Here is a 14,174-nt window from a genome sequence, read left to right on the forward strand (position 1 = left end):
TGTCTGTTTAACACATCTTTTGTAAACACATGAATGCAGTTTGTTTTTTGAATGAAAAAAAGAGGAATAGAGGTGTATTTTAGAAGCATACTTGTAAACCTGAAAGATCTTTAACTTGTTCATTCTTTATTTTCTAGGATGATCAAGAGAGAAGGAGAGATGTTTTGAATTAATATTTTTTTACATGAGAATCTCCTGCTTCTCAGAAATGTTTTATTATTACTTGTTAATCAATAAAAATGTTTTAAAATAAAAAAACTCCATGTCATTTTACTTTTCATGCTAATGGACATGTTGGGAAATGCTATATAATTGTTGTATTAAAATAATCCCAGGTAACACAACCTTTTAATGTTTTTTACTTGGTCTATATGTGCAGCTACATTAATGTATTTTTGATCTGTTTGAATTGCCAACACTTACTCTATCAGACCACGTTTTTAATCTGAGTCTTATTCAGTGGTAGTGCTAAGTTAATGAATACTCTGAAATTGTATTTAATAATATTTAATCAGTTATTTCTATGGTTGATTTCACTTGGAAAAGGTGCTGCTTTTTTCTCCACGTGAAGGGACTGTTACTCTGGCAAGCATAAATTTTTGTTAACTTACATTAAGGGTGGCAGAAAATACGTTATAGATTCAGGTTTGTAAATGCCCTGTTGGCTTAGACACTAGCTAAACAGGCATTATAGTTCATCTCTGTAGAAGAGGTGGTAACTGATTTAGTTCTTGTGTTACTTGGTGGTGGTATTTTCCTTTGGTTTTGTACTATGTGCTGTCATAAAATACTGTGTGTTTTAAGAGAATATGAGTAAGACTCATTCCCTCATAAATGGAAGTAAAGTAGAATGCAACTAAAATTTTCTGATGAACATAGTTTATTGCTTGAAATGCCTTGGTATAATGACAGCAAATATGATCAACATCTGAAAATTGTGCTGATAGAGAAACACAGATCCTCAGATGGTATAAACTTTCAGCTTGGCATTGGAGTCAGTGAAAGAAACGTGTTTTTACTGTAAGCCTGATCTATATGAATACAGTATCTGGCTTAGTTAAATTAGCCTCATTAGTACAAAGAGCTTCCTAAAAGTGGTAACATTTTTTTTTTCTCCCCCTTAAGGGACCCACAGGCGCTGAATTATTTTCTACATGGACCTAGTAGTAAATCTGTAAGTAGCTTTCCTGTGTATTAGACATACATAAGCTTCATTAAGTGTATTATTTCTAAACATGATTTTTGTCTTTTACCAGAGCAATGAAGACTTGACTAATGCAGAATATTCTGTAGCCAACTCAAATTCAATTTTCGCCAACTCCAATGTAAGTGGTGAGGAGATAAATTATATTTGTATTGAGATTGCATGCTTTTGTTATGGCTTTACTTGGCTTTTATAAAACTGAATGAAGTAGATGTGGGTTTTGACCTTTTTCATATGTGAATTCTTAATGCTAACAGAGAACCACCTCATGCTGTTGGTATTTTAAATATTTCATTGGGTCTTCAGTGGGGAATTAATCAAAAGATACTGCACTGTTGGACTGTGTTTTGTAAATATGTAAAATGGCTTGCTGAGCAGTGAAAATATTCTCTGATGTAAGTCTCTCCAGTAAACTGCACTTGTAATTTTAGTGATTGTAGATGTAGTAGTGCTCAAATGTAGACCTTAAAAGTTAGTCATTCGTACATCTCCTGTGTATGTTAGGATGGTTTTGTTTCTTATTTCTAAGTAGAATCTAAGCTAGCAATTTTTTAAAATTAATGAATTGGGGTTTTTTTGTTCTTTAGACTGAATAGCTAACTTGGGATGTTTCCTTCCTGTAATGTCAGTGTTAGGGAAGTCACTTTAAATTCATTAGGTGTTGCAAGTAGTCTTCAGTGTTCTTTTTTCACTAGCAGTGTATTGCAGCCCTGGACCAAGTTTTACCCAATGAGGTTGTGGAATCCCCATCCTTGGAGATAAAGCCAAGGCTGGTCTGCTCTAGTGCTGGCAGTAGTCCTGCTTTGAGTAGAAGGATGGACTAGATGACTTCCAGAGATCCCTTTTGACCCACATTTCTTTGATTTCATTGGTGTGTTTTTTAAAAAAACTTTCATCCCACGATTCAGTTATTTGAAAACATAGAGTAGGGTTTCCTTGGTAATTCCTCTTCCTCTTGTACTGATATCTTGACTCTGTCTCTTTGTCCCATGTTCCTAACAGATATGTGGATGTACTTGTAGGTGTGTAGGGACCTTAAATAACTGGGATAAATAAATCCTGAAAACTGTTTATCTATGTGTAGAGAACTAGTGATTTTTCTGTAGCCATGGTAGTGTGATGTGAAGTATTTGCCCTGTCCTTCCCCTTTCAATATAATTATTGTAGAAGAAACATACATTGAATGACAGTTCTTTCTCCAGATAAGCTGGTTGAGATAGTTGTGGGGGAGTGGGGTACCAGTAGTAATAGGGTGTGCCCAATTTTCAGCTAATCGGGAACAGTGGTTTCAACTTGGTGCCAGGCTAGCCATTATCAGACAGCAGCTTCCTGTATGCAACATGGCAGAGGTGGGTTTTGAGGACTCATCCTAAGAAAAATGAGGTTATGGAGAAAAAATATGACATGCATTTGTCATAGCCAAGGCTTCCTAGTTGTTCTTTGTAGAGATTCTTCTGATAAGCATGAGGAGGTGGGCAGGAGTTGGGGGTGTATTTCTGATGTATTTTCAGAAAGTGAGTTTTTGGAGTAATTTTGAGAGTGATTGGGAAATTCTGGGCAAGGTGGGATTATTTTATAGGGAGTAGCAGTTGGAAGAAACAAAAATATTTGGTGAAAGCCAAAAGATCTTTTTGGTATATGAAACTGGGGGGTTAGGTAATCTAGAAGGCAGGTGGTAAGAGGAGCAGGGATTTCTAGTTTGTGTTCCTAGGATGGCTTACTGTATTTTCATTCTCTAGCACTTGTTCCACTTGTGCTCTGTTCTCATGCTTTTGTATCTTCATAATGAGTACCAATGCCATCTTCTCTTCCCTCCATCCCTTGCGTGAGAGCCCTGTGCTGATCTAAGTGAAGAATAACATGGTTGCAAAGATGGATTCTTACAGTGCATTGTGAAGGAGCAAGGGGTATCTAAAATATAAATAGATGGTTTCACAGTCCTTGCTTATAAGATACCTGAAAAGTTAAAGGCTTCTGAGTTTTTTGTCGTTAAAGTTTTTGCAGATACTGAAAGTTCTGTCTTTGTATGTATTCAGAATTGCTACCATGAAGTAGGATTGACAGTCTTGATGCTCGTCTCATGCCTTTCAGTGGCAGAGTTTACTAATTCAGTGTCAAAGGTTCAGTGCCTCAGCTGGTAAGCATGCTCAGCCAATACCTAACACAAACAAGATTAAGTTCCTGCTGACTGAAGGACAAGAAAGCAGTGTCCACTCTTCCCCCCCCCTTCCCCTGCCCTGCCCTGGCTCTGAGTTAAATTATTGCGTACCACCTGTACTGATTCCAGGTTGGTGTCCTTGGGCAATCATCAGTCTCTGTTGTAACCCTCATGAGAGGGTTCTTTAGCCATTGCCCTGTTACCTGGGTTGTACTTAGTGACTGCTTCCACCTTCCTGTTATAGTATAGTAGAACAGCTTAAGAGGGCAGCACAATATTCATGGAGCCAGTGAGAATAAGACTCTTGTTGGTAAATAGATTCATGAAGTTGCAGAGGCACTAATTTCTTGTTGAAATTAGTATGGTGTTCTGCGTGGCTGTTCTGAGTCTGGGCAGCAGTGATTCAGATGTTAACTTGGAAGGTCCCTGGTTCCAGTTTATGCACATAAAATTGTTTTTGGATGTTAAACAGTCCTAGGAGCAGGGAATGAAACTTGGGATTCTTCATGCCAGTAGGAGAGTTTCAAGCTATTAATCTTGATTGCATGTAATATTATTTATTATTACTGTTGCTATTAGTAATAGTAGTAATAGGTGTATTGTTAATTCCAACTGGAATAGCATTAACTGGAACTGGAGCCCTCTTAAGTTACACAGTCATGAAAGATTTCAGATTGGTCATTGTCACTGGAGACAAGTTTCAGATGCAATAGGGAATTCTCCACGAGAACCTGACAGTTGTGAGTCCTAATAATGCCCTAGTTAGTGACTCCTTTTTGCTCTGCCTGATGATAGCTAGGTACAGTTGAGAACCTGATTTGTAATTTTAGGTGTTCATGAGGTGCAGACATTGAGACATTTAAGTACTAGTTTAATTCCTTCTGTTAACATAAATGTAAAGAAGTTTACTGTAATTTTATAATTGTATTTTGAAAATATTTTATTGAATTTTAGGAACAATCTCTTGGTATTTTAAAACATGACCAAAGTTTCATAAAACAACACAGGCTGATTCAGAAACAGATTGGGGTAAAATTCTGAATAAATATGCTTTGGGTACTGAAGTTAGGGTGGGGACATTATTGCATATGATAATTACGGCTTGCAGCATCTTCACGCTGTTTATATGAGGTTGAAAACAAGTGTCTATGACTTTCAAGGAGTGAAGGCTCAGAGTATGAATGTGACTGATAATTTCACACTCACCTTTTGCATTTATCCTGACCTAAAAAGAAACTGGATGTTGGTTTTGAATAGAAATATGATCTTGCAATTTATAAAGGTGTACTCTGTCTAACTTACAACTATTGCAAGTATTATTGTGCATTTAAATTTGCCATTCCACCTGTAGAAACCTGATACTTGTGTTGTCTAGAGTTTCTGGACATAAATTTGTTTTAGGAAAATCTTACTGACAGTAGGCCAGAGCAAAGTGGGTTCTGATTTTCCTTACTACAGCATTTATGGATGTAAATTTGAAGGATTTTTTCAAAGTGCAGCTTAATATTTGCTGTAGTTTCAATACTTACAGTTCTCTGTAATCTTTTTGCTAGCATAAACCACAAAGTCTATAGCGTTGTTTTTCTTACTGCTTTGTTTCTAAAATTTTTCTAAACAAAGAATTAATGTAATTCTTTAACTTTATGAAATGGTCACTAGTTTGCACTGTGTGACTATAGAAATACTGGTAGGATTTTAGAGATGGATCTCACTTGATAGAGGAAATCTGTGAAAGAGCAGGTTTCTCCTGCTTTTTCCCTGCTACTACTGTTGCTACTGAAACCTTGCCCCAAATTGAGTTACAGTGGAGGTCTTTTCACTCCTCCTTTCTTTTATCATTTTGTCCATACAGTGCTCAGCTTGAGGAAGGGAAATTGATACTTCAAGAGCATGTCACATCCTCTTGAAACAGTGCAGCTGCAGAGCTGAGTGCTGTGGAATTGGGAGATTTGAGAAGTGAAAGGAGAGTAGTGTCTCCAGCAGTCTGTTATGAGGGCATGAGTGGGATGTAAGTGATGCACATGTTTATGCTGGCCCACTGTATGGGATGAACATCACCCTGTATAGATACTGTGCAAAGAATATAATTTTGTAAAGAAAATTTGCTTGCATGAAAAAAAGCTTAATGGGGAAACAAGGTAGAGCTTGGAATTTCTGAAAATGATTTGTTTCTTGTTTTGCATTTCAGAACACTGATCCTAAGTCGTCTGTAAAAGGTGTAAGTGGTCAGCTTGGAGAGGGGCCTAGTGATGGACTGCAGCTGTCCAGTAGCCTTCAGTTTCTTGAAGATGAACTTGTATCTTCTCCTTTACCTGATCTTACTGAGGATCAGCCTTTTGATATTCTTCAGAAGTCCTTGCAGGAGGCTAATATTACTGAACAGACTTTGGCAGAAGAGGCATATTTGGATGCCAGTGTAGGTTCTAGCCAACAGTTTGCACAAGCTCAGCTTCATCCTTCTTCATCAGCATCCTTTACTCAGGCTTCTAATGTTTCTAATTACTCAGGTCAGACGTTGCAACCTATAGGAGTTACTCAAGTGGTACAGCAACCTGTTGGAGCATCTTTTGCAAGCAATACAGTCGGTGTGCAACATGGCTTTATGCAACATGTGGGAATTAGTGTTCCCAGCCAGCATTTGTCTAATAGCAGCCAGATTAGTGGTTCTGGGCAGATACAGCTAATTGGTTCATTTAGTAATCAACCTTCCATGATGACCATTAATAACCTTGATGGATCTCAAATAATACTGAAAGGCAATGGTCAACAAACACCTGCAAACATGAGTGGTGGCCTCTTGGTTCATAGACAAACTCCAAATGGTAACTCACTGTTTGGTAACTCAAATTCAAGTCCAGTAGCACAACCTGTAACCGTTCCATTTAACAGCACAAATTTTCAGACGTCATTGCCTGTCCATAATATCATTATTCAGAGGGGTTTGGCACCAAACTCTAACAAAGTTCCCATTAATATCCAACCAAAGCCTATCCAGATGGGTCAGCAGACTGCTTACAATGTGAATAACTTGGGAATACAGCAACATCACGTACAGCAAGGGATTCCGTTTGCTTCTGCAAACTCACCTCAGAATTCAGTAGTTGGTCCTCATATGTCTGTTAATATCGTTAATCAACAAAATACAAGAAAATCAGTTACACCTCAGACAGTTAGCAATGCTGGAGGTAGTATTGTTATCCATTCTCCTATGGGACAGCCTCATGCACCTCAAAACCAGTTTCTCATACCCACAAGTTTGTCTGTTAATTCTAATTCAGTTCATCATGTCCAGGCCATAAATGGACAGCTTCTTCAGACTCAGCCTTCCCAGCTTGTTCCTAGCCAAGTGTCTGCTGAGCATGTAATGCTCAATAGGAACTCTACAAACATGCTAAGAGCCAACCAGTCGTATTCAGGACAGATGCTGAATAATCAGAACACAGCTGTTCAGCTTGTTTCCGGCCAGACATTCACAGCTCCTGGAAACCAAGTTATAGTAAATCATGGAGCTTCACAGATTGTTGGTGGACAGGTGCCACTGCAGCAGGCATCACCAACGGTGTTGCATTTGTCACCCAGTCAAGCTAATGTTTCTCAAGGTAGATCGAGTTTTACTACGATGTCACCTGGGCAATCTACAGTCTCAAATATGTCAGCTTCTAATCGATTTGCTGTTGCAAGTTCTTCTGGTTCAGTACATCCTAGCTTGGGACCATCAGTTCAGTCTGTTGCATCAGGAGGAAACTTCACTGGAGATCAGCTCACACAGAACAGAACTCAAGTTCCAGTCAGTGCATCGCATCGTCTTCCAGCATCCTCTTCCAAATCTGTCAGCACCTTTAGTCACACATCAATTGGAGTAACACAACAACAGTTTGCCTTTGGTCAGGTATGAAAGTTTTATGAGAATGTAGCCAAATAATTGCTTCTAAGCTGTGCTAAAATATGGTTAACAAAGTATTATAGTTGGTGTTATACAGAGAACATTAATTTTGCTAGTTTGTATTGTTACAAATACTGCGGAACGGCTGAAAATTACTGTAACCCAGAGACATCATTTCACTGGGTATTTTCTAAAGCCTGTCACTGAGTGAATAAGTCTGTGACTTTCATTAAGTCAGAAGATTTTATTGGTGATCTATAGTAATATTTTCAGAACTGCTTAGCAGTGATCTATTTCTGCCCCCATTTAAAGGAATGGACATGATAAGATTATACAACTATGAGCTCTTCTGAAAATCTTACTGTAGAGCTAGATGTAAAGGCTCAGGTACATTCTTAGCACTTAAGTCTTTTGACCTCACTAAAAACTATGCATGTGTTTTCAAGGTTTGACCTATTCAAATTAGAGATAAAAAGGTTTCTTGGGTTTCTCTTTGTTATTTACCATACTGGCATTTTACCCACTGTAGCTCTGTGTGTCTGGAGCAGTTAGAAGCTTTCAAATTTGAAGCAAAGACAAGGCAAGAGGTGTTTCTTAGCATCCTTAAAAGGAAATACTTTTAAAGCAGTTTGCAAAAGCATAACATTTCAAAAATATTTTCTCTAAGAAGAGATCTACTTAGTAATAATTAAAAAAAAAATTCTGGATTTACTTTTAAGGTGAGAACTGGTCTTTTTTTTGTCCAGTCGATGTAGTTGCGGTATATATTCAACTCAAATTTGTCTGTTTTCATAAGTGAACTTCCAAACTCTGCCAATATTTAACTCGGTGACTTCTCACACAATTAGCAACAAGCTGTTATTCCACTTATGCCCTTTTTTTGCTTTTGTTTCTTTTTCCTTGATCATTATAAAATACTGATAATAACTGTCTTGGAATGCACTTATGCTTATTACCTTAGATCTTTCTCTTTTTGCAGAGGTCTAATGGATTTTTTTAAGCAAGACCAAAATGGGCAATGAAATAATGTGTCTTAGAAAATAATGTGTATTTAGAAAATAAGGGCGAACATGTTGTAGAACCACATTTTTAGTTTTTGCCAAAACTGCTAGCACAGGTCGTAACATTTTGTTTGCAGATGAGTAATTTGAGGCCTGCCTTTCTCTTCATGTGTCTATATATTCCTATTTGTAGGATATGTGCTGGGTTTGTGGGTTTCAGCAGTTATAAAAGCATAATATTTCTTATTGCTGTAAAAGATCATTTTGTTTTTGTGCTGAAATTTCAGAGATGAAAATGGGAACTACACAGAACAAATTCTACAGTTCACCAGAATCTTTTTAATTTGTACTTGCATTTTAAATATTGCACTGTATCCTAAACAGTGTATCACTTAGTTGCTAAACACTGGACAGTTTGTTCCACTGTATTTTTTTTTTTGTTGTGGAGACAGCTTATTTAGTCATCTTGCCATTTTGAGACTTGAAAAAGCTGAGCTTTCTGAGGGCCCATTGTAGTGGTAAATCATGGGTCTTCTAGAATGTAACTGGTGTGTATTTGTACTGTTGGTGTAATTTCTATTAATCTCTGATTTACTTTATAAAATTCTTGAATTTAGGAGGAATTGAGATGTCTGATATTTCACCACTTACGAGTTTAAACTTGAAAAAGGATGTGTAGAGCTGAATTTTAGTTGGCTTTTTTGCTTTTTTCCTCCATTTGTTAAAGCTTTCAGTAAATATTGACTGGTTTTTTTTGTTTGTTTGTTTGTTTGGTTTTTTTAATGTATGTGGCACAGAAAAAAGCTATGAACCAGACATCACCAGTTTCTGCATTGAAGACGCAGGATAATTTGAGACAGCCTCAGCTAACAAGTCTTCTGAGCAACACACTATCAGGTCAACTAAGGTCTTTTTAAAATAATTTTCTTAATTTTCTCCAGCAACAGAAAGTGGTTCTTCTTCAGAGTGTCAGACTTGCATTGATGGCTCATGCTGATAGGGTCCTAAAGGTTATCAGAATTTTATTTTTAAAAGAAAGCAAGCTAAATTTTTCAGTATCGAATGTGTGCTTTTATTTTTCCCTACCATGGCACTTCATTTTGTAGAGTGAAAAGTTGAATCTCCACAATAAGCAGTTAATCCTTCCCTCTACAAAACGCAGAATTGTACTTTCTTTCCTTTTTCTTATTTTTTTTTAAGCTTAGGAAAATAGAAATAAGTAATTTTCAAAATATGGACATCTGCTAAAAATTCTCTGAAACTTCTAGACCCTCTCTTGTGATGGCTGCTTCAGATACAGAGGAAAGAAAAATAGAGATTACAAGGCTGTGTGAAGGCTGTCATCACTCGATTTATTTTTGAATGTGTCACTTTCGGTTAGAATTGTTCATGGCAAAATACACCATGCTACTAAAAGAACAAACCCAATATATTCAAAGCAAACAGAAAAATGCAGTAACCTTCATGTTCTCTTTGTACATAAGTACGCCTCTTGAATAAGGCCCCATAATCTACTTGCCTTTTTTTTTTCCTTGTGTACTGTTACGCGCAAGCTGTCCAGGCAATTCTCTACAATCAGCACAGAATGATTTTTTGGGGGCGGGGGGGAAATTATTATTTGTGTAGGTTGTAATGTAGCATGGCTGTTAAGATGCTGTTTGAATTCCTGAGCAAGGCAATTTAAAGAAGTCTGCCCATCTAGAAAATCTAGAAAAGAAAATTATGATGCCTGCTGTCTAAATACTTTCAGGAGCTCTAGAAAAATTTGGTTTATATGCTTGAGAGAGGATTAGTATTGAAAAGCTTGATAAAATGTACTGTATGCTTTTCAGTAAATTATTGAGACACTATACTTATGGTACTTGAATTTCTTCTTGCATTGCAGTACTATGGTAGGACATGGTTTATATCTGAGGATTTTTGTAGCTTGCAGCACAAAATATCAGTCCTGTTTCATTTTTATGAGCCAGTTTCCCCACAGGGTAGTTGCACTAATGCTTTGAAGCATATGAGACATGTATCTTTCTCCTAAAAGCTAAAAACTCAAGTAAAATGATCAGGATAGGTACTTGAAATTATTCTGTTCTTGCTTAGGATGACAGTCTTTTTAACATGTTTTTTGTAGGACAGGACTCTGGAGGAAAAATCATACAGCAATCTCTAGGAACAGCACAGCCCCAAGAAAAAGTAATAGGATCATCATCAGTTCAACAGAGTATACAGGTAAATAATACTTTCATTTATATGTTTCCCTTTCCCTTAAAATTTTAGTGAAGTTAGGGGTGTTTCAACTTCATATTGATAATTTAGGAGTCCTTGCAGGTTTTTTTAGAGTGTATGAAGTCACTCAAGCTTGTCAAATTCTACCTTGACATAGTAAATGTCGAATATTTCGCAAATTGATATTCTGAATGCTGCTTTGATATTTAATTCAGTAAGTGGAGTCTTGACTGTACTGTTCCCTGGAGATAATTTCGTATGACATAGCAATTCTTCAATGAGTTGGACATAAGTTAGACCTATTCTTACCATTACTTCTTACAAACTCAGCTATTCTCTAGCTGATTGTCAGGGGATGGTTTGTGAGAAGTAGCAGAAAAATTCCATCTGGTCTTTGTCTGTTTTATTCTTCACTGCATTGTCTTCTTCCTTTTTTTTTTTTTTTTTAACCACCAAAAGTTCTCCTATATATGGTAACTATGTACAAAATTTTAACACTACGTCCAGGGTTTGGGGCTGGAAGGGGAGGCCAGCTTTTTTGGAGAGGGAATAGAAGAATTTCTGGAGGGAGGAGACAATTGTTACATTCATGGGCTGAGTAGGTGAGGACAAGAAGCGAGGGTTTGATGTAGGCTTGAAAGTGTGGGCTTCATTCTGGATGGAACTAAACTACAAAATCACAGAAGAAAACAAGGCAGGAGCTGATTTAAAATGTTTGTTCCTTGCTGTAAATGTATTCGTCAGTGTAGTTATGACATGAATGTTTTTCCCTGTCTTACTGATGTACAAGTAGAGCAGAAGATACTCACAGTAGTGCTCAATTATGAGTTCAGCCTGGTTTTGTAGTTGTTGGTCAGATGTTCATTCTCCTGTGGTGGTGAATACTTTTTATGCTCTGATGCTAGACTCTTTTTGGCCAGCAAGTACCATTACAGTGTGCCTGCTTCACGCTGCTCCTACTTTGCTGAGAAGGATGTTCTGTACCACATTCTTTTTTATTCCTTCTAACCAAGTTGTAGTTCAAAAGAGCTTTCATGCAATCTTTTTTTTTAAATTATAAGTAACTTTTGCTCTGTGACCAATTTCATTAGTAAGACCAGTTGGCTAAAAAAACCCAACAACTTCATATTAAACAAAGACTGTGATCCAGAATGGCTTCTTTGGGAGAATACTTAGATTGCAGTAATGCCTGTCATACAGTAGGAACATAAGCCTTTACTGCCTCGGAAAGCCTCACATCTTAGGACAGTGTTCCCTTGAAAAATCTCGGCTTCATAAATGTCTGAGGAAAGGAAAAGATGATGTAGATCTACCTGATGGGTATATCTGTAGCATCGACACTGAAAGAGAATGTCTAGAACCACTTTCACTCCCCACCCAGCCACCATGGCTTTGGAGAATTTAAGGACACAACCTTAGCCTGTTTCCTGACAGATGCTCTAATCCATCAAAATCAGGCAAGGTGACATCAGCTGCGAAATGCAGAGACAGTTCTTGAGAGCGGATTTCTTTGGAAAAGTTTTAGTTGTATCTTTTCTTCTTTCCACCTCCTAAATTTGATAACCAACCTTTTTCCTAGTGAAGCATGTATGTGCACTACAGTGGAATTTGCCTACAAACAACATTTCAGACCTTTGGTTTATATAAGAGAAGTGACTTACCTATTTCATTGATACAGTGCCCTGTGAAAATAGGAGATAGTTTTAAGTGTTTATACTTATATGGTGGTTACACTTAGTATTGGTGATACACTTAATTGGCAGAAATAAATGCTGAAACTTAGGCTTTGCAAAAGAGGGGATATATTGTAATTTGTCTTCTGTTTTGAACTTAGGTGGATGGTCATTTAGTTGGACAGAAAAGGCCTGCTGCTAAACAGTTAACTAAAGGAGCTTTGTAAGTCCTTTTTCTTTTATAATTTTGTTGCAGATGTTTCATCTAACCTTCATTTCTTTCTAGTTTTTGTAAATGTGTAAACTTCTGTTAGAGTATGTGTTAATTATATGTTATTAATTTTCCTTGTAGTATTCTACAACAATTACAGAAGGATCAAGTGCATGCTGTGACACCAGATAAAAGTCGGTTTAGATCATTAAATGATGCAGTTCAGAGACTCCTTTCATACCATGTGTGCCAGGGATCACTGCCAACAGAGGAAGACTTAAGAAAAGGTAATTTTCTTTTTAAAAATTGGCAATAAGTTTGTAATCAATGTATTGAGAGAATTCTTTATGTAAGTTAGAGCAATAAGAAAGGGAACATTTTTTAAATTTGTGCAGGTTACTGAAGAACAGTGTTTGAAAGTATACTCTTGTCTTTCTAGTGGACAGTGAATTTGAATCTGTAGCTACACAGCTTCTGAAGAGGACACAGGCTATGCTGAACAAATACAGATGTTTGCTTATAGAAGATGCAATGGTAAGGTGTATAACGCAGGTACATTTTAAGTTTATAGGATGTGATTCAGTTTGTTAAAAAAGATACATCTACAGGAAGGTGAGAGCTAGCATTACAATTCATTTCATTGATACTATTTATCACCTTAACAAAGGTGATAAATATATACATGAAGGTTTTAGAGGTACATATGTATAGCCAGTGTACTTGTTATTGCACCAGCAATCTCAGTGGCCAACCTGCATTTTTAAGTGTATGCACACATCTTAAAATTGGTGAAATGGCTTGAGTTTGTATTTCATGTGCTGCCTAAGTAAGGGTACTGTTACATGTAAGTTCCATAAAAGTTGAAGACACATGAACTTCTGCTCTCTGCTTATGCTTTGCTTTTGTGCTGAGCAGGCTGTGGTAATCAGGCAGGTGATTTCTGTATATTTCTGTGGGTGATAGAGCCTGAAAGAATGTTGAAAATCTCCATTCAGAGGTCTCCAGCCGTATTATAATTGGAGCCAAATCATATTACAATTCAGGAAATCATTACTTCTCCTTAGAAGCTAGGTGGAACCTCACATTTTTATCAGAAATGCTTGTGATTTAAGTGGTTTCACAATCCCAGGCATGAGTTAAAAAGAAAACTGACAAAGTTACTTTAAGAATGTAATTTACAAGCATCAGGAAATGTCATTGTGGCTTCAGACATGCTAGTTTTCAAGCCTGGAAAAGTTCTGAATTTCACTATAATAGACATTTAAGACAGGAATATGTAATATAAGTGTTAGAATTAATATGGTTTTGGAATCTAGCAGTCCCATTAAGAAAGATACTAACCATCAAATATTTGCAAGTAATTGCAGGTGCAAAGTGGGGTGGAGGTTAAAATCTTTTCTTTTACCAGCTGGTATGTTGTTTGTTAAATCCCATTCAGTCATTTTGAAGAGGTTATTCCCCACTGCGTTCAGGTTAGGAACTAGTTGCCTGTGTTGTGACTTAGTAGCCAGTGAACTTTCTTCTGTGATGGATGGATCCACCTGACTTGAAGGCATCGTTGGCAAAATGCAACTCAGCACCAACTAGTTAGAAGGATGGGAGAGAAGTGCAGGGAAGAAACAAGATGATAGGGTGGTCCCATTGCAAGATTTTTGCAAGATTTCTCTCTAAAAGAGAAAGATACTGTATGATGTAAAAAATTGTGGTGTACAATGGCAAACATCCTGCATCCTGAAAAGGTACAATTCTTAAAACTGGAATAGTAATTCCCTGTTTTAAAATCTTTAACAAATAAAATGTACCATAAAATGTGAATAATATTTT

General features: G+C 36.9%; 1 protein-coding gene across 5 annotated transcripts in view; it reads left to right on the forward strand.

Moving 5' to 3' along the window:
- Positions 1–14,174, forward strand: part of BICRAL (BICRA like chromatin remodeling complex associated protein) — a 49,366-nt gene that overhangs the window by 27,529 nt on the left and 7,663 nt on the right. For all 5 annotated transcript variants that reach the window (XR_011327453.1, XR_011327454.1, XM_069800237.1 and 2 more), the window contains exons 3-10: positions 1,126–1,174; positions 1,257–1,325; positions 5,551–7,251; positions 9,044–9,143; positions 10,372–10,469; positions 12,301–12,362; positions 12,492–12,637; positions 12,790–12,884. Coding sequence is in view for 3 of the 5 variants with exons in the window: in XM_069800237.1 (XP_069656338.1) it covers positions 1,126–1,174; positions 1,257–1,325; positions 5,551–7,251; positions 9,044–9,143; positions 10,372–10,469; positions 12,301–12,362; positions 12,492–12,637; positions 12,790–12,884 (2,320 nt within the window). In the remaining 2 variants the exon portion in view is untranslated. The remainder of the gene's footprint in view (positions 1–1,125; positions 1,175–1,256; positions 1,326–5,550; positions 7,252–9,043; positions 9,144–10,371; positions 10,470–12,300; positions 12,363–12,491; positions 12,638–12,789; positions 12,885–14,174) is intronic.

This window comes from Haliaeetus albicilla, chromosome 13 (genome assembly GCF_947461875.1).
Source record: "Haliaeetus albicilla chromosome 13, bHalAlb1.1, whole genome shotgun sequence".
NCBI classification, from domain to species: domain Eukaryota; kingdom Metazoa; phylum Chordata; class Aves; order Accipitriformes; family Accipitridae; genus Haliaeetus; species Haliaeetus albicilla.